General features: G+C 39.6%; 1 protein-coding gene across 4 annotated transcripts in view; it reads left to right on the top strand.

The window, feature by feature from the left end:
- Nucleotides 1-574: 574 nt before the first annotated feature.
- Opa1 (OPA1 mitochondrial dynamin like GTPase) overlaps nt 575-21,401 on the top strand; it is a 72,763-nt gene continuing 51,936 nt past the window's right edge. The window contains exons 1-7 of one of the 4 annotated variants that reach the window (XM_052158249.1): nt 575-816; nt 5,804-6,122; nt 6,953-7,049; nt 8,326-8,433; nt 8,888-8,941; nt 9,766-9,833; nt 17,536-17,646. In XM_052158249.1, coding sequence (XP_052014209.1) covers nt 785-816; nt 5,804-6,122; nt 6,953-7,049; nt 8,326-8,433; nt 8,888-8,941; nt 9,766-9,833; nt 17,536-17,646 — 789 coding nt within the window. In that variant the 5' untranslated portion in view covers nt 575-784. The remainder of the gene's footprint in view (nt 817-5,803; nt 6,123-6,952; nt 7,050-8,325; nt 8,434-8,887; nt 8,942-9,765; nt 9,834-17,535; nt 17,647-21,401) is intronic. The other 3 variants (XM_052158250.1, XM_052158251.1, XM_052158252.1) reach the window with 3 other exon arrangements.

The raw sequence follows: 21,401 nt of genomic DNA, 5'->3' as shown, positions 1-21,401 counted from the left end.
GTTCCAGGACAGCCAGAGCTATACAGAGAAACCCTGTCTCGAAAAACCCAAAAATCAAAAAAACAAAACAAAACAAAACAAACAAAACAAACAAAAAAAGAAAAGAGAGAGAGAGAGAGACTGTGACAAGGACCATTCCAATAAATGGGTGCCATTAAAATTCAGGTGAAAGCCAACAAAGGTGGGAATTAAAAAACAAAAAACAAACAAACAAAAACATTTGTGCCTTCATAAAACTATTTGTGTTTATCCCAAACCTACAGCTTAAATGTCAGAAGTCCCTTTCTGATCAGGTATTCCTCGCATACCTAGACTCGACCTTCTGGCTATAAGATTGTTCTGTTACGAAAATACTTTTAAACAGATCTCCTTAAATTGCTCCCAATAAACATTCATCGTGTGTATTTCCTGCGCCCAGCTCGCCCAGTTCATTTTCTGAATTACAACCCGGACACTTTGAGACTCTTTGAGTGCAGAACCGAGAGGGGGAGCACTACACTGTGTCCCGCCCAGAGGCTCCGGCGCATGCGCAGTCATCCCCGGCCCGTTTATTCAGCCGGCCTAGCGTTCTTGTGGGTGGTTGTTTCGGAGACGGACTGACTACGGGAGCCCAGCCGGCTCTTGCGGAAGTCCATGCGCCATTGGGAGGGACTCGGCGGCTGCTCTATGCCCTTGTTGCTGAGGGCCTCTTCCTGGGTCATTGCCGGAGCAGGAGTCGGACTGGGGCCGACACGGGGCTCCCCCGTGGCCGTCTCGGCTCCTGTGTGTTGTTTGCGCTGGCGGGATGTGGCGAGCACGTCGGGCGGCCGTGGCCTGGTAAGTGCGGCCTGCGACCTAGCCCCGTTATGTCACGTTCTGGCCATTCGAACAGCAGGGTTGACCCATCACTACTTCCTGAAGGTACAGGTGACCGACGCTCAGGCCAGGCCGAGTCTTAGAGAATTCTCGCGAATGTTTGAGTACCCGAAGGAGTGACGGGAGTTGGCCAGTGACCACTCCTCGTTCAACAAGAAGATTTTGATGCCTTCAGCGTTGCTGTCCCTGTCCTTGTGATCTCGCTGTTATCTGTCTCTAGTTGCTGCTTTTATTGTTGCTATTCTGGCCTGGCCTGGCTCCGTCCTTGTATCTTTGTGCGTGTCATTTAACGTCTTCTTCCAGCCATGCGCTACATATACTTTGCACTCGCAGCTACTTGGAAGCACTTGCAGCAGCATACTTGAAAGTATGCACTTTCATACTTATGTGTGAGAGGGCTCTCTGTCCATTTGCCTGACCCTCTGGCTGGAGTCAAATCTAGAGTGGTGATGTACGTGATATCAGGTGGTATTTAAGAGATGACCCCCTCTGAGGCGATCGTGTTCAGTGTTGAGGTACACTTCGATACAGCATGATTCACTTTTCTAATCTCGCTGCTGTTGTTGCCCTAGTCTTGCTTTAAAGTAGAAACCCATGAAATAGTTTTATTTATATTAATTGCTATATGCACTTCCTGATAATAAATTTGATGTTATCTATGTAATTTGTTCCAATAGCCCCCAAGCTTAGCACACTGTTTTAGACGTTTGATTACAGGAAGTAGTATACACGATGGCTTCCACCCATCTCCACAGCCCTTAAAAACATTTAAAATGTGTTTTCATCTGTTTTACCAGCACATATATCTGTGTGCCACTTGGATGTCTGCTGCCCACAGAAGACAGATGACAGAATTCAGTCACCTAGGACTAGAGTAGTAGACAGTTGTTAGTCTCCATGTGGGTGCTGGGAATCCAACCACTGACTTCTGGAAGAGTAACCCTTCTTCTTAACCAATAAGCCGTCTCTCCAGCCCTGCCTTCAAAACTTTTTTTTAATGATGTAAATGATTTATTATGCTTGTAAGGAATGGAACACATTCATTTCATCATAGTTAATTAAGAGTCCACAAGTGGAACTGCCTCTGCTGCAGTGTGGTTTTTAATCTTGTGGGATTTTAATTTAGCAGTAAGTTCGCAACCTTTGCTATTGAAATAAGCTATTTACAACTTCTATATTGCTCCTGTTTTATAATTAAGTAGAGACATCTAATGTTCTATAAAACAGAAAAAAGTACAGAAAATAGCATATTCTTTTCAAACAAAGAGATATGTAGGAAACACTTAAAATTGAGTTTACAAATAAAAAGGTTTGTAGTTTGTACTGTTTGTTTGATCAGTTCTATACCATTGGGTACATTGTTTCTGAAGTTATGGACATGTTTCTACAGTCATGGCTTTAGAATGTCTTATGCCCAATCACAGCTTAGATAATGGAAGAAATGGGAATATGGAAAACCAGAAACCCTCAGGCTCTGGAATTTGCCTTGGACAATATAGTTCCTGTTAAGTTAGGAAATAATGCAGCTAAGTACTACTCTAGTCATGAGGTTAAAACAGACTTGTTATATACAGATAAATATATGTCTTGGAGAATCAAATGGAAGACTGATAACCAACACATTGGGGTGCAATAAATATTTGTGTAAAACTAATGAGAAATGATTTCACACTCAAGAGCTCTGTGTAGGTAAACAATGTGGCAGATGAACAAGAGTAGGTGGTGTGGGTGATGTACTTTAGCACGTTTGACTTCAGAGTTTTTCTTACTGTTTTTTGTTTGTTTGGGGTTTAGTTGTGTTGTTTCAGACAGGGTTTCTCTGTGTGGCCGTGGTTGGCCTCTGACTCACAGAGACCTGCCTCCCAAGTGCTGTGATTAAAGGCGTGCACCACTACTGCCTGGCTTTGCTTTAGTTTTTAAGCTTCTTTGGATCAGGAAGTCTTTTTCTTTCCATCACTGCTTTCACTGCTTTTAGGGTCTTTCTCAACTCTGCTGTCTGTCCCGGATCACTAGGGCTTTATTCAGCTGTGGGTTTTCGTCTGGCCTGACCTTTGATTTTAAAAATTTCTTTCTTCAATTCTGCAAAATATTTCTTCAACTTTATTTTCTTCCTTCCATTGCATCTGTTCTTTTTCTTTCTGAATACTTCTAAAAGAGTATGAGATTGCTTAGGCAAGGTATGTTCTTCATTTCTGAAAGCAACCTCTTCCCTTAGTCTGCTTTACAAAAAAAAGTATGCATCTGCCCCAAAATGTTCACGTGCATATTTATCTTAAAATGTTATTTATTTACTTGTATAATAATGAACTATTTGTATCATATGCCTACTTTAAAAATAAGATTAAATAATATACTGCTTTCACTAATGACAAATAAAGATTGGGAAAAATAAAATGGATTTCTTGGTTGATGCTTAGGTAGGTGCACATTTAAAAGCTAAAATCATTAAGCCATGTTACACCTGTAATTTCAACACTCAGAATACTGAAATGAAATATTCTAGAAGTTCAAGGCAAGCCTGAGCTACTTAGCAAATACCAGGTCCAAAAGGGTTAAAGAGCAAAACCTAGTCACAGAAAAGTAAAGAGTTAAATCGTTGAAGAGCAAGTTTCTATATCTACAGGAAGGTAATTAAGACATGGGCTCCCTTTTTTTCTCCCTGCATTGTCAAAGATACGAGGTCACCTTGGAAGGATTAAATGTGCATCTCTCCTGGAAGATTAGTTGATGTTTTCCCCAAGCTACACAGTTATCTTAACTGTTGTAAAAGAGGAAATGTTTGTGATGTACTAAGTTGTAAGCCCAGTCATAAAACTACAGGTTGTAAAGTCCTTGTTATATTATGGTCTATTCATGAGTATGGACAATAGAAGGGAACTCTAGTGAAAACAAACAGAACGCCCCAAAATTTATCCATGCACCCACAGCGTGCACTATATACATCTCTGTGCACCCACAGCGTGCACTATATACATCTCTGTGCACCCACAGCTCACACTATATGCATCTCTGTGCACCCACATCTCACACTATATGCATCTCCGTGCACTCACAGCGCACACTATATACATCTCCGTGCACCCACAGCACACACTATATACATCTCTGTGCACCCACAGCGTGCACTATATACATCTCTGTGCACCCACAGCTCACACTATATGCATCTCTGTGCACCCACATCTCACACTATATGCATCTCCGTGCACTCACAGCGCACACTATATACATCTCCGTGCACCCACAGCACACACTATATACATCTCTGTGCACCCACAGCGCGCACTATATACATCTCTGTGCACCCACAGCGCACACTATATGCATCTCCGTGCACCCACAGCGCACACTATATGCATCTCCATGCACCCACAGCGCACACTATATGCATCTCCATGCACCCACAGCGCACACTATATGCATCTCCGTGCACCCACAGCTCACACTATATGCATCTCTGTGCACCCACAGCACACACTATATGCATCTCCGTGCACCCTATATGCATCTCCATGCACCCACAGCGCACACTATATGCATCTCCATGCACCCACAGCGCACACTATATGCATCTCCATGCACCCACAGTGCACACTATATGTATGCATCTCCAGTACTCTCTTCCCTGATCCCAATGGATCATTGTCATGTACTTATGGGCTGCACTATACCTCCCATCCTCCTCCTACTCTGATACCATTGCTTTGCATCATAGCTAGTATTTTCTGCGTTTTTCTTTATTCTACATCCTAGAAAGTATCCTAAATTTATTTTCTTCTACTGATGTATACACAAGGACAGCTTTACTTTGAATAAACTGCTTTTTTAGTATTCACTAAGCTCATTTTTAGTGTTTAAATATACAAATGTGTATTCTCTAATATTTTTGAACCTGCTCTTTTTTAAGTTTGCGGTATTTTCAGGGGTCCTGTCAGTACACATGATAGCATATTAAAAGCCCCTAGTTTGCTGGTCGTCTGATCACATTTAAGCTTGATCGCCAATGACTGATGCAGATGATTTGTTCATGCTGCTCCTTAATGAGGGGGATGGTTGGCGGAGCAAGCAGTGCTTTCTGTTAGTGATTACCCCACCTAGCAACTTTCCTCTTAGGGCTTTTATAGAGTGTGCAGGTGATGTGAGTCTGTTACAGATGCCAGTGGTGATGGCAGACAGCTCAGTCTCGGAAGCCTCCTCCTCACACACATATGTACTTGGGAGCCTTGTGTCTGCCCTGGCAGATTCCTCAGGCTCCAGAGGCGATTGATAGCCTGTACTCTCTTATCTATATATCAAGAATACCTTAGTGTATGGCTGTGCAGATGGCTGCTCTTCCATAGGACCTGGGTTTGATTTCCACCACCCATTCGAAGCTTTCAACCATCTGTAACACCAGTTCCAGGAGATCCAGTGCCTCTTCTGGCTTCTGCTGGTACCATGCACACAAGTACCCAGATATGTGTGCAGGCAAAGCACCAGTACACATACAATAAGTGATAATAAAAATTTTTAAACTTTAAAAATGCATACATTTTTATTACCAGCTGTTACTGTGCACCGCTGTTGGTAAAGCAAATGCCCACCTTTTCCCTCTTAGGTTTCAGTTCCTTGCACCAGTAAGTATCGTAGCCCACATATAATAGATTAACATATAGAGTCTGGAGTCCCTGTGCCTGGACTAATATTCCACCTTTATTCCTTTCCCTAGTGTCATCTGGGGCAGGTTGTGTTTCTACTTTGTGCCACATTCTCTCTTCGCTGTAGAATGGGGCTAGTGTGGTTTATTTTTGTGGTAGGGTTTTCAACAAGATTGAGCTGGCACACAGCAAATGTAAACTAGTGTGTGATGGGGCATGGTTTGTCAGTATACATGTGTGACCTTTTCTGTCAGTTCTTAGGCATTGTTTTCTTCTCTGATGGTTCTGTCATTTTTGTTTGTTTTTGTCAGTGAAGTCTGCCAATCCTTAGTGAAACACAGCTCTGGAATACAAAGAAGCGTACCGCTCCAAAAACTACATCTGGTTACTCGAAGTATTTATCGTTCACATCATCCTGCCCTCAAGCTTCAAAGACCTCAACTACGGACATCATTTCAGCAGTTCTCTACTCTAACTAACCTTTCTTTACATAAATTGAAACTTTCTCCAATTAAATATGGCTACCAGCCCCACAGGAACTTTTGGCCAGCAAGGTTAGCTGCAAGGCTCTTGAAACTTCGCTATATTGTACTGGGATCTGCTGTCGGAGGTGGCTATACAGCCAAAAAAGTGAGTTTACTTTCTTATTATAATTTTAATTGTTCCAAAATATTGTAAATTTGTATAGCATAGTAGAAAGAAATTGTCATTTTTCTTTAGTGAGTAAAATGTAACTAGCTGTTGAAACATATATATGTATATATATATATATATATATATATGTGTATATATACATACATGCATACATACATATGCATACATGTACTGTGACCTTTGGTGCTATTTAAATATTAACTATAGTTATAGATGATCTGGAAGATGGAGTCGTGGTCAGAGAGTAATTACACAGGAGAGAAAGTCAAGCGACATATTCACAGGGCTTCTTCTGGGCAGCCCTGGAACCAGAGGCTGAGTGACTTCTCTCCCCATCCTCCTTTTGCTTCATGGCGTTACTTAATGCCACCATGAGCCCTCTTTGATAGGAATAGTTTGTTTACATTTCCACATTTGATAGAAGGATATTTACTGTCATTCTACATATACAGCTTCTGATTTGCTATTTAAAGACCTGCACTTACCTAAATTTGTTCCTTAAAAATTCTATACATGGGGGCTGGAGAGATGGCTCAGCGGTTAAGAGCACCGACTGCTCTTCCAAAGGTCCTGAGTTCAAATCCCAGCAACCACATGGTGTCTCACAACCATCCATAATGAGATCTTATGCCCTCTTCTGGTGTCTGAAGACAGCTACAGTGTACTTACATATAATAAATACATCTTTAAAAAAAAATTCTATACATGATGCATTCTCTTTGTAGATTGTTTTAATCAACTCGCTTTCTCTTTATAGTGGTCTATGGCATTGGAATTATTGATTGACATACGTTCTTGTCTTTTAGACCTTCGATGAATGGAAAGATATGATACCAGACCTTAGTGACTATAAGTGGATTGTGCCTGACTTTATATGGGAAATTGATGAGTATATTGATTTGGGTTTGTATCATCAACATTAAAAATAGCTTTTGATTGTTAGGAAATAGCAGTAGAAATAGTTGCATCAGTAGCTTTAACGCTTGAGTCTAATATGCAATAGTTTTATTTTAGTAATGAATGTAAAAGAATTAATTTTTATTACATTTATTTATATGTGTGTGGGTGTGTATCACACTAGTATGCACATACATGCAGATGCACATGTGCAATCCAGGGGATGTGTATAGAGATCAGAAGACATTTTGTGGGAGTTTTTTGTAATTAAAAGAGATCTTCTGGTTACCTGAGTTAACAGGCCTAGTAACAAGCACTTTCACCCATTGAACCATTTTTGCCAACCCAGAGGAAAGAGAATATGAGAATAAGTATCCACCCCTCTTATGGACCATTTTCTTCTAGTTTTGCTATTAATTGAATGTGGTTAACATTAGTTTCTTATTTAAAAATTATAGTCATGGTGTAAGCTTTCTTCTCTAAATGAGTATGCTGAGGTTGGAATGTGACCCCCAAAGTCTACACATTTGATAACTCCCAATGCAACAGAAAAAAAATTACAGTCACAAGGAGATGTACCTTGTTGTTTGTGTTTTGCTGCCTAACACATCCCCTATCCATTTCAATGCTGCTAACAACCTTTCCACAGAGCATTTTCGACATTATGTAACATCGCCTGCATCACACATACCAGGACCCTAAGCTAGCTCTTCTTGGTAGACTTCCCTGGTTGTTTCTACTTTCTGCAGCCAAGTTGCTTAGAAGTCTGTTAGTGTGCAAAGTGACTTCACCCCTTCAGACACTGCCTTTGCCTGTAACGAGTGAGAACAGTCAGTAGCTGGTAGCAAGCAAGTCATGGTTGGCTTAAAAACTTTGAAGTCCCTTTTTAAGGCATATGGAGGTGGAATTAATCTGCATAAGTGCCTCATCATAGTACTTCTTAAGAGTAGCCATGGTGACAAAGGTATTTTTAGGACAGGGACGGTTTCATTTTTTAAAAAAATAATTCCTGTTAGTACTGTGTAACAGTGTATTTACCGGTGTCTCTGCGTGATGACTGAGAGGCTGGGTTCTCACGCTAGGCTGCCTGGCCTTGAACCCTGGCTCCCTCGCTCCCTACCTGTGTGCTATAGTTTTTGTCTATGAGTGGAGTGGACAGCAAAGTGGACAGTATTTGTAGGACTGGCTTGAGGTGTAAGCAAGTTGACATATTTAGAGCCTTAATATTTTTGCTGTATCCTCTCTTGAGACTGTTTGTTACTCTTGTTTTGATCCCATCTAGAGAAAATTAGAAAAGCCCTTCCCAGTTCAGAAGACCTTGCCGATCTAGCTCCCGACCTGGACAAGATTGCGGAAAGCCTCAGTCTGTTGAAGGGCTTCTTCACTGCAGGTAGGAGGGGCTTCTCGTCTAAGGTCAAGACAGGAGCCTTAGAGGGAGAAGACAGAGATGCTCTCATTTGTTCCTATCTTCTAAATTAGAACAAATGCAAAGGCATTTTATTTTAACACAAGACAAACACAAAGTTTGCACAATGCTCTTAATTTTTAGCCTAATAAAATGAAAATTTGTAAGAAAATGTGTGCTTAGCTTCGTGTTGTAAACCGTATTCCTCTTTGACAAGTGGATGAGACTACCTATGCATTTGCTTTTCATGATCACCTCAAGCCAATAGTATTACTTTAAACAAAATGTAATCATTACAGACCTTGTGAAGTATAACGTAAAGGGTTTCTCCTGGCACATGTGCCCACTTATTACCCTAATATGATAGAAGTCTGAAATCTCAGACATCTTTGCTTACGCTTATTAAATTTTTATTTCCCCTTTTGCTGACTTTTTACAGGTCCCAAATTGGTTAGTGAAGTCATAGAAGCTTCTGAGCCACTTCTCTTGTTAGGTGTGTAACCAGACATTTTTGCTGATCTTAACATGCCTTTTAAGTGCTTCTAATAAACTAGTCGCAAATAAAATTGCAGACCAGATTTATAATCCTGCTTATATATGCTGATCTTCAAATCCAGAACTATATTAGGCAAACTGATATCCTTTTTAGTGGAAATAGTAAAAGAAATTATATTCATAACAAAGCTGAAATTGCTTAATACATGATTTAAACTTAGGTAAAGAAAATTTCTTGACCAGAGTGTTTTCTTGGAAAAAAAAATGAAATGAAAAGTAATTTTAGCTTGTCTCATCTGCCCTGTCATAGTGGTATTTCAATGTCCTTTGTAAGATACACATTATCTGATGGCAGTGGTACTGGACTAAACACAAAATACAACCTTGTAAAACAGTCTTTACTGAAGATTGTGTTGTTTCTATCATAATTCTCATTTCTATTTTTAAAATTGATTAAGTTTGAGATTTTTTAATATTGATTGCCAGTAATTTTCTTAAAAATAAAAATGTATTCTTTGAAGCTAGTTTGCTTTCTTTTGAATCATGATCTCGCATTCAGCGCAGCCTCAGCCTCCTGAGTGTCAGTGCTGGGATCACAGCATGCCCCCGCCTGGCGCGGGAGTGCTGGGACCGCAGGCGCGGGCTTCTTTGGGTTGGTTTTCCCTTTGCAGTGCTGGGGACCCAGTGCATGAGGCGAGCACTCTGACACCGGGCTGTCTCCTCAGTCTCCCCACACCCCACTTATTTAATTGCATAGATGTAATTGGAATTTAGCTTGGGCTGTTTACATCATTGGATAATTTAAACAATTTTATCTTTAAGGTTCACCTGGAGAAACGGCATTTCGAGCCACAGATCATGGATCCGAAAGTGACAAGCATTATCGGAAGGTAAGTATAAAACAGAACTCATCTCATAGGGAGTCCTGAAAACCGTAGCTTTTCTTTAGTTTTGAAATATGTGAAAATGCTAATACATTTCTAGAAAACCACAGGTGTTAACGCAGCTGTTCTAGAATAGAATCAGAGACAGCCCTCCCCTTCATTTACACTCTGTGACATAACTCTTCAAGCTTTGTTATAAAGTATACGTGGGAAGAGCCAGTGTAGACAGTTTAAGTGGTCCTCTCGTTCTTAGGATGTTGCATATATTCATACATGTTCTCAGATCTCCAGGAGGACACAATGTGCAGGGCATACCAGAGTTATGCACAGAACTTCTTGCTCTCCTGGAGACTTGGGGTAGCTTAGGGAGAAGATGCGAGAGAATAGGAAGTAAGTTATTTAGTGAATGCGTCAGTTCTGACGTATTTAGAACCTACATGGTTGTGGATGGATGAGTCCATTGAGAGTGCATTGGTATAACACCTCCTCAGACAAATCCACGTGGACATTACGGGGCCGTCGTGCGTGGAGCGTAGAGAATTGCTGAGCTACGGTAATGAGTGAGGTGCTCTGCATTTCTGGCCATAGCGCCACCAGAATGGTCTTAGTTCTTACTCGGCCATCTTTTTTAACTAGAAAAAGAAATAACTAGTGTAAAGTTTTATAAAAAATAATTTCTAGAGAAATAAATTTGTCAGTAAAATATTCTGAAAACATTTTTTTTGAATGTGGACTATTTAGTCTATACTGAGCTTCAAAGCATCATGGGAAAGGAATAATTTTATGATTATTGAGGAGCAGAAAGAAATAATTTCTGTGTCTCCATTTCTTTCCCTTCCTTTCAACTTGAACCCTTTTTTGTACTATCCCAATTTTTAAATATATTGCCAGGATTTCTTCTTGTTCACTTTTTAGGTAACACATACTTCGGAGTGTGTATTTGCTTTCATTTTGACCTGTTTTTAATAAAGATCATTTTAATTAAGGGACATTCTTGACTTTGCATTAAAGGGTAGTGCTAGAATATAGTTTGACAAATATGGGCTTATTTTAAGCCAGAAAAAGCCTTGGCCATGAAAGCCAGTGAACCTAATGAACTGATCTGAGGAGAAGGGCCCTTGTGACATGTCTGGAAGTGTAGATCCGTGAGCTGCAGTGCTTTTGCCTAAATCAGTAGATCTGCTGGGGTCTGCTTTCTAATTCATTCATATGTCGCGTGATCACTTTGTTCAGCCTTGACTCAGGTAAGTCCCCTAAAACTGCCAAAATGATGATTGACCCCTGCACCAAAAAGGAAGTGAGAGAATGCATGGTGGGGAGTTTAATTACTGATGGAGATTTGATTTTATTCAATTGGCATGAAAATAAAATCGTTCCTTTTTCTTAATATTCCTTTGTTATTTGATAGTAAATGCCCCTTGTAGGCTCTTCCTTTATCTTAATTTGTGGTAATCACTTTCCCCTAGTAAAACTTACCAGGTGTGGCTGGAGATAAGACTCAACCATTTATAGCACTTCTTGCTCTTACAGAGGACTGACCCACACCAGGTAGCTTGCCACAGCCCTTAATTAGTGCCCCAGGATCTGACACCCTCTTCTGGAATCCTTGGGTACTTGTACTCTCATGTGCATTTCCACACACAGACACATACACATGTGCATATAATTTTAAAATATTTATTAAATTGTTCAAGCTTACCAATTATTTTTCCAGTGATTTATTATAAATATTAAATCTAGACTTGTACCTGTGCTGCTTTTATTACAGGTTAAGTCAAATTATAGAAGATGCTAATATGGTGGAAGCGTTTTCAGGTGCAGCAGATAGTTTTCAGTTCCCTTGATGCACAGTGTTGGTTCTAAGGTCTGACTCTTGCCTATGATACTTGAAGTAATAAGCCTTGTGGACAAGGTACAGACATGTTGGTGTGGCCTAATGAACCTCACCTACTAAGTGATGTTTGAATATCATCATGCAAGGAGAGACTTGAGCCTAGTGGTAGCCTTTTCGACACCATCCAGGCATTAGTCTCTATTTATTTATTTATTTATTTTTGTTTGTTTGTTGGGGGTTGTTTTGCCTGTGTACCACATGTGTGCCCAGAGAGTCCTTAAAAGGGTTTTAGATCCCCTAAGACTAGAATTAGAGTCAGTTGTGAGCTGCTGTGTGGGTGCTGAGAAAGAAGCCTTCATCCTCTAGAAGAGCATCCTTAACCACTGAACCATCTCTCCAGCCTCCTCAGATGCGAGTTCTAAAGATGTGAGTGGTCATCAGAAGTGCTTGGATGACACCCAGAGTTTCTCATTACCTTTTACTTGTTTTAGTCTTGACTTTTAAGATTTACTCACTAAAATCCTGTTCTGATCACAGTCACACCAGCCTGAATGTGTCTCGTTTTGCCTATGCTGTGCTCAGGGTGTGAAGCAGTCATGCTGAAGTTTAATGGTTGTCAGATTCATGGTTGTGGTTTCTTCTCTACTGGAAATAAAAAATGATATGCAAATCAGTTTTTCAAAATAATAGTAGTGGCAATACATTTCTACAACTAGAAGTGAAATAAAGATCTGTTCTCTCTCATAGGCGAGACATCCAGAAAAGTCTTGGCAGTAGAGGAATAGTTAGAACCACCTCAAAGCCACCTGAGAGTAAAGGGAGCTGAGGGAGCGCACTGTCACGTCGTAGGACCAGAGTCAGGCCGAGCAGCGAAGGGGGCTGCTGGCCGTGCTTCCCTCCTGCCTCACTAGCCTTGTGTGTTTGAGAATTACAGTGGAGAAAGCACGGAAGGCGCATGACCCTGCACAGTCCGAGCAGTCCTCGTCCCCTCGCGTCTGCCTGAGCACACTTGTGCTAGGCTGTGGGCACTATGTGTGCTGGGTTAATCAAAGGCTTTGCTATGTATCTTCATTAACAAATTGAAAATTGTTCACAAATTAGAAAGTAAATTCACTTTTAGCTTGGATGTTATTGAGGCATGTTTGGTATATAATAATACTTTATAATAAATGATTATATTAATCAAAAGTTTAAAATTTGGGGGCAAAGTTTAAAATTTTTATTCACTCGAGGAAATATTTGTGTGAACTTTGTAAAGTCCTTGGAATCTGGAGAACTTGAAATTTTCAGAAGCCAAATTAGGAACTAGTGATGTGAGCCTGTTTTTAGTGAGTGGGTGGACCCAAGAACTGTAAACATGCTCTATCAAGTAACCTCAGCTTTGAGTAATTCTTTTTTCCTTCACAGCTAACAGCTACAAGTATAGATTACATAGATTCTTAGCAAGAATCCTCAGCACAGTGTACTTAGTAGATCAGAAGAAAAGTGGGGGAAATGGAATGACTGCGCAGACAGCCTTGTGGCATTGCCAAATAAGAAGCATGGTGTGTGTTTATGTCATTAAGAAATAGTATGAACATGTATCAATAAATTATGCTGTCATAGGTAGACCCTTCAAAACAGAAAGATTTAATGGAAATTGTAATATTGATAATTACTTAGAATCATTTTATCTCTTAAAACTATTTGTAGAAAATGTCCAAGTAGTAAATCATATAGTGTGCTATTTCTGATTGGAGAAAATTAAATATTCCAAAGGGGGAAGACATTTCATTTTGGCAGCCAATAACAAGTTTTGCATTCATAAGTATCTTGAACAATAATATACAAGGAAACCAAGTTTGTTTTTTGTTTGATTGGTTTGGTTCTTTTAGCTAAATAAGTAGCAGAATTATGCAGTTTGGGAAATACTGCTTAGGAATATTATAAAGTTCTTTTAACTAAACCAAAGTGTAGTTTGGCAAATGTTATCTTATAGAGCCTGATAAACTTGGTTAGGTTCGCAGACCATAGTGTTTCTATAAGCTACTTAGCATGCCCACCCTGGGCTGCCAGCTCTCTTCTCTGAAGTGATCTAGGCACACCTGTCATTGTGCTCTGCTCTTTGAAGTATAGGTTGATACTGATGGGCCAAAGGCAGTTTGAACATAGGTGTGCAGTATTACTGGGTAGTACGGATGTATACTTTGGAATCACAGGTCCTGTTTTTCCTGTTTTATAAACCGTAACCTTCGACAGATTGTTTAGCTTCCCTGAGTTCCTCATTTCCTCTCTTGGAAAAGGAGGCCCTTGAAAGGGTATCAGGAATCACTCCTAAATAAATGTAAAGCTGTGAAGAGTGAAGGGACCAGTAACAAGAATCATCACTTTCTGTGACTTGTATGCTAATGATATTTAACATTCTGTTAATTCTTCTCTTTGTTTTGTTATGAAGTCTTCTGGAGATTGTGAAAAATGGGAAATGGTTTGTAGGACTGGCCATATACCTTCCAACGAGTTTTTAAGTTATCTTTTTTTCATTAATTAATGTATTTAATTTGCATCCCAATTGAAGTTTCCTAGCTAAGACTCCTAGCAAACGGGCATATGACATGGTCACCTGTTATAACCAGGCAAGACTTCCAAAGGAGAGATGGAGATACCAACCCAGCCACAAAACCTTCAGCCCACAAGTGTTCCTGGTATAAGAGGTGCAGGGATAAAGTGGGAGTAGAAAGTAAGGGAATGGCTAACCAATGACTAGCCCAATTAAATTACCTTAACTAGAAACAGTTGATTGATAGGTAAAAATCAGTTGTGCTTGACTTACTCAAGCAACAATACATGCCAAACCCTATAACACATCACAGATATGCCAGACTTACTTAAGGGGCTAAGTACTCAAAACAGTGGCACATTATCTATGGTGCCAGCCACTCCGGAAGCTGAGAAAGGAGACTTGCTGGAAGCCAAGGCTTTTGAGACCTGTCTGAGCAACATAGCAAGTAGTATAATTAGCCTGTTCCAGCTGTATAATAGAAATGCCATAAATAATGTGTTATAAACAGCAAAAGTGTATTCCTGTCAGTGCTGGAGCTGGGATATGAGATTAAGGTGCTGGTGTGTGTGATGTCTGGTGAGCATTGTCTGTATATATGGCAGAAGAGGCTAGGCAGCTCCTGGAGTCTCTTTCACAAGAACACTTAACCTCGAGGCCTTGTGACCTCATCACCATGCAGAGGCCATTGAGGGTTAGGTCTCACTATGTATTTGGAGGAGCTAATATTTAGACCATGGCATAATAGTTCAAATTTATTAAAGTCTTTTCCACCAGCCGGGCGGTGGTGGCGCACGCCTGTAATCCCAGCACTCTGGGAGGCAGAGGCAGGCGGATTTCTGAGTTTGAGGCCAGCCTGGTCTACAGAGTAAGTTCCAAGACAGCCAGCGCTATACAGAGAAACCCTGTCTCAAAAAATAAATAAATAAATAAACAAACAAACAAACAAACCAAATCCAAAAAATGAACAAACAAAAAAATCTTTTCCACCAAACTCATTAAATCTTAAACTAGTATTTTTAGTTGTTTTGTAGAACTCCTGTTAGAACTAATTTTCTTGATTTGATGCTGTCATTTTTTTAATAACTGTAAATGTTGTACCTGAAACATGAGATAAAATTATAGTGTTAAAATAGCAATGACTAGAATATTAAAGAGCATACCTTCTGAGCCAGGCATAGTGGCACGTCCCTTTAATGGCAGCCCTTGGCAGATCTCTGTGAGTTCAAGACCAGCCTGGGCTATAGAGCCAGTTCCAGACCAGCTAGAATTATGTGGTGAAACCTGTCTCTAAGGGGCGCTTTATTCTATAAAGTATAGAAGGTAAATTATAGGAATTACCTTCTATAATTGTTAATTCATAATTGTGATTTGTAACAATTACTGTCTGTATTTTATATATAATAGCTTCTAAATGACTGTTTCTTGAGAGCAAAGCATTCAAGCTCTGGAGAGTGTTCACTGGCAAAGATTTGTTTTGTACATCTGCGGCTACATCTGGTCCATCTCTTTCTGCTGTTCTGACGCTCAGCAGTGGTACAGCTTATGGTTTGGTGCTTAAAGTTGGGGAAAGGTGATCTTAAGATGCATAGTATAGTGTCAATAGTTTTTTTTTCTGTGTCTAATTCTTGTTTTCTCCTACTTTTTTTTAGGAGGTAACAGTTAATTTCACCTATCTTCACATAGCAGTGCTTCAGTAGCAGACTTGGAAGGAGAGTGAGGTGTCACTAGAAAGAGAGTATTTCCTGGTAGTCTAATAGATATGATCATATTAACTATACAGCTGTGCTTAGACATAAGCAGTGACTCAGGGTGGGGCAGTTAAGCTAAGTCAAAATTACTTGGTAGTTCATAAGATAGAGTATTAGTGGTAAGTAAATATGAAAAGGTGTGCCCAACCTTTTCACACTGTGACGCTGGTTGTAGTCTAGAGTTCACATGTGAAAACCACATAATTGACTTACAAAAAAATCCCATCCAGTACAACAAAAGCCTCATAGAAATGCAGTGTTTTACATAATATTGTGATTTTGTGCCTTGCTACATGTGAAGGTTGGACACACCTTCAGGCTCACATAGGAAGCCTTCTTTGCAGACAGTTGTTCCTGTGATCTGAGCAGTTGGGTGGTTGGAATACATGATAGTCAAGGTAATGAGCAAGTAGATGACGCTGTTAAATTACATTTTGTTACTAAATGTACAGAATGACAAAAATTATGGGATAATGAAGATAGTTGGTGACTTTGGTAAATTTGTCAATGACCATAAGTAAATACATACATATAAATATATAAATATATACATATATATCTTAAAAGATACCATCAAGTTTTGTGAGTACCTTGTATATTATTGAATCTGGAAACATGTTGAAATTTCAAGCTACCTCTAACCTTTGATTTGCTGTAAAACAGTTTCTTTCATTTTTCTGATATTGACAGTAATCATAGTATCAAAACTAAAAATAAAACAGAATCCCCAAATTTTATATCAATTTTTCTATTACCATAATGCTACGTGCCCCCCATATTATTTTTGGGACTTCTTTTATGATTACCTAAGTTCTTGGGTTATGTAAGGTAGATTAAGTAAACCCTTGGGTGAACCCACAAACTAAAATTGAACATAGCATTAACCAGCATTTTATATTACTGAAGTATGACACAGAAGACCACTTGGGTTTAGGATTGTGGCACATGTGATCGCAGTATAGTCACAGTCTGCCAACTTCACCTTTAATGATTCAATAGAATCAGTGTTAAAAAAAAGGTAATGTTGCCCAAACCGACTCTTACATTTCAGTTTTCATAACTGGATTGTCTCAGTATCTTAATTATGTTTTCTTAGGTAATTGGTATGTGCTTAGGTACTTCTATCAGTAACTCCTATTTCTATCAGAACAGCCATAAAAAGTGAAAATGCAGTCAAATTGCGTATGTAGTGTTTCAAGTCAGCAGCATCTATTAGTGCACACTGGCAGTTTTATAAAGGGTTTACCAGGAAATCCAGGGACCTGCCGTGCCAGCCTCCGTGCGCATGCCGTCAGTCTAGTTTCACTCTGTTGACGCCGGCTGGCTGCTTGGTCAGCAGTTACTGCACTCTCACTTTTTAAGCCATGCTGCTTTGCTTTTCTGAGACACCCAGTTTTACTGAGGGGAAAATGCCGTGCAGTGCAGAGCCCATCCGTGGGACGGCACTCTAGGTGTATGCGTTTCCATTTTGTCCCTCCCTCCCTCCCTCCCTGTCTTGCATCTATTTGTTCTTCTGTTGTGCCCTTTGGTTTAACATTGTTCTCCCTCCCCGATTTTCCTCTTCTCCTCATTGTGAACTCATGGCAGGGTCTGCTTGGTGAGCTCATTCTCTTACAACAGCAAATTCAAGAGCACGAAGAGGAAGCACGCAGAGCCGCTGGCCAGTATAGCACGAGCTATGCCCAACAGAAGCGCAAGGTGATGGATGGTTTGAGGGGCTCCTGGTGCATCACACTAATCAGCCATTTCTGCCAAGATTGTATCACCCTAATCTGTTGGTGGGCTCCAGACACTGGAAATTATTTTTAACAAAGTAAACTAAAACGATACATCATACCCCCTAAAGTGGGTGGTGTAGCCAAGGCCCAACATACAAACTCAGTTATAGCAATTTAGGTTATCTGTGAGAGTCTACATTTGCATTTAGAATGAAATTACGAATAATTGGTTATATGGTGCAGTTGATTGACTCAAATAGTTGGGTATTGAAGCTATACAAAATCCTTAAAATGCGCTTTTAACCATTAGGTCAAAGTCCCATACGGTCCGTCCCTCTAGCCCGTACAGACTTCTATTACAATGAAATAAGTGTAATAATTATGAATTTATATGCAGAAATTATCTCATCTCAGAGAATTTTTTAAGTAATATCAGAGACATATTAAAGCTGTGTACAAACTATATTGAGGAAAAAGAATCAATCATATAGCTACCTTCTCTTTTGCTGTTGTATCTAAATCAAGGGATGTTGTAGATACAAGTTTAGTACAATGCTTCTACCAGCTAATCTTGGTGGTGGTTAATGCTTAACAGTTCTCAGCATAATCTCATGTTTGCTTAATGTCAATCCTGCCTTTTCTCAGTTCTGTGGCTGTGCAACCAACCAATGATTATGTATTATGCACTTTTCAATGGATGGGTAAAATAAGTAGAAAAAGAAAAGATGTTATTTCATCTTTGTGATTAAAGGAGATATAGCTGGGCAGTGGTGATGAATACCTTTAATCCTAGCATTTGAGAGGCAGAGGCAGGTGGATCTCTTTGAGTTCAAGGCCAGCCTGGTCTACAGAGCAAGTTCCAGGATAGCCAGGGCTATAAAAGCGAAGCCCTGTCTCAAAGGAAATAAATAAAAATAAAAAGGGGGGCAGTAGATTCTTGACTTGAGGAAGGACTTATTTTAAATCTTCTGTGTTTACATATGTTGTGAGTATATCATTTAAATATTCTAAGAAGGTAGATACCTTTACTGGGCCATCCATACCATAGCTTTGTCACAGAAAGAAGTGGGAGGAGTTTGTGTGTTCTGGAATGTTACTTAGAAATATGAATATGGCACCAATTACAGTTTGATCTTTTTTCATAATGATAAGATCGAAATGAGGCCCATCTGTCAGCCATTGTAAGGTGTAGATGTCGTTTATGACTATACCAATGCTTCTAATTCTGACCATTCCAGGGATATAAGTAATACATTCTGGCTGACTTTCTGAGAGTCTAGACATGAATGTTCAGTTTAGGCCTGCTTTACAAGTCCATCTTCAGACTTAGGACACCTGTCACTCCGGGTCTTTTGGCAGTTTATGAAAGATAGTGACAGAACTATACTTCTGTCTGGTTTGTTTGTAAAGGACACCTAGTGGAACATCAACCAGAGCTTGTTCCTGCCACTGTGTAATTGCCTTGTGTGAAAGTTAATGGGCCTTTAAACATAGTTTATGCTAGTCCATAATGAGCCCATTCTCCTTACTGTCCTAGTAAGGAAAGCCTACTTCTTTACCGTGTCTTCCTCTGCTCCCTAAAGTTAGTGCAGAGATGACATCAGCTCTTCATCATCACAGTCAAAATCTGTGTTCCTGAGATTTTTTATCATTCAAGGCATTTAAGGTTTACACAAGGCCTAAAAATAAACCATAGGCACTTTTAAGTCCTTTAAGTAATTATTTCTTTGTTCTTGAAAATCTAGGTCTCTGTTTTTTAATATTTTGTTAGAAGTAAAACGTGTGCCTGTATTTTCTAAGCAAAGGAGATAACCAGAGGCAGGAGTGTTGGTAGTTTTCCTCCTGTGAATATGGACACATACTTTTTCAGAGATTCTCAGATGCATACCTCAGTATCTCAAAACAGCCACAGTGACTGACTAGGAGGAGATAAGTTTTAAAGTCAGTGTTGTTCTCATACGGAACTATTGGTTTCTCTTTGACATTGTGCAGAAGATCCCGCCCTTTCTCCATCAGGTTCACAGCCTTGGAATTGTAGAAATGCTCTGGTTCAACACCATTGGTTTTGTTCCTGTCAGGGTGACATTAAAATTCATTTCCTAGTAAAAACTAAATATATTGCACAAGAGAGCATATCTCATGTTGTAAGTAGCTGAGCTTTACTAGTAAAGCCATTGGAAGAAAACATATCTAAGCTGTCTAAAAAGGTAGCAGGAGAGTACAGGCCTCACAAGCATCAGGATCTAAGTTTGATCTTCAGAACCCATGCAACAGTGACCCAGTGCTGGGGCGGCAAGATGGGCTCTCTGGAGCTTCCTGGCCGGCCAGCTGAGTCTAATCGGAGAGCTCTGGAGCAATAGAGACCCTTTCTCTAAGGTTGTGTGCAGTGTCCCTAGCCTCCACACACATGAACACAGGCATACACACACACACACACAAACATAAGCCCGTGTGCATTAAAAAAAATAACTACCATAAAAGACAGATTAGAAATAGCTCCTGCTAGTCTTTAAGAAAAACAAGTAAAAGTTATATTCACACCAATCTTTAAACCTAAGAATTTTCATCCTAGATCTAGGTGGAGGGGGGAATGATATCTCAATTCTATCTATACCACCTACTTTAAAATATTAATTTTGATCCTTTTTAAATGAAGCAGCTAGGAAGTATGCCTTTTTTTTTTGTAATAGTCTAATTAATTGTTTTGCCTTCTTCTGTAGTCTTTTATTTTAACCAAACTACTAAGTTAACCTTTAATGCCCTTGGCTTATATTAACATTTTAAGTTTTTGATTTAATTATTTTAGTTTCTTAATTATCATTCCACATGCTAACATTGAATTTTTTATAGTAATTCAGGGTATATTTCAGTTTACATTTAAAACCCAAAACTGATCATGGTGGCAAACACCTTAAAGCCCAGCACTTGGGAGGCAGAAGCAGAGCAGTCTGATTCTACATAGTGAGGCTCTGCCTCAGACAGAAGCTAAGCAAAAACAGGTGAAAGTAGTAGTGTTTGTATGTCTTACCATAGATTCACCTCAGTTGGAGGAATACTTAGTAGAAGAAAGTAAATCACAGTACTTGTGAAATGAACCAGGAACTTAATCCACATCACAAATATTTATGATCGTAGTTTTAACAGAATGGCGGCATGCCCTGAGATCTTACCGTGGAGTGTTCTTGCTTGCAATGCTCCCTCAGGTCTTGTTCTTTGGGCTGTGGGCTCTTCCTCTTGCCTGGCTCCTCACATTTTAAGAGCCTTAATAAGTCTTGTCCTGCCTACCTGAGTTTACATAGTCAAAATGAGATTGTAACTGTATCAGCAAGTCTCTTCCCACTCAAGGCTAAACTCAAAATTTCTGTTACAAAATCTCATTTCAAAATAATTTTAGGTTTCAAACATATACATTCAAGGAGAAAAATGTATTATCATCCTTGAAAACAGGAAAATTTAGAAATGTTATTGAGAATTCGGAGTTAAAAATAATATTTTGTAGCATGGACAAGATTTATTAATGACTACCTCAAAGAAGTCATTTAAGATCTGAGGAAGACAACTCTGAGGCCTGTCAAGAAGTCAGTGCACACTTGTGTGAAGTGACGTCATTTTCATGATATTTTCTGTTTGCTGTATTGTGACTACTTTAAACTCTGTTATACCATGATACTTGGTAGCTTTTAAAATAGTTTGTCTTAGAACTATCAATAACAATTTGAAGTAGTTTGCACAATA

The sequence above is a fragment of the Apodemus sylvaticus genome, chromosome 15 (assembly GCF_947179515.1).
Source record: "Apodemus sylvaticus chromosome 15, mApoSyl1.1, whole genome shotgun sequence".
NCBI classification, from domain to species: Eukaryota; Metazoa; Chordata; class Mammalia; order Rodentia; family Muridae; genus Apodemus; species Apodemus sylvaticus.
This window is presented reverse-complemented; position numbering and strand designations above follow the sequence as displayed.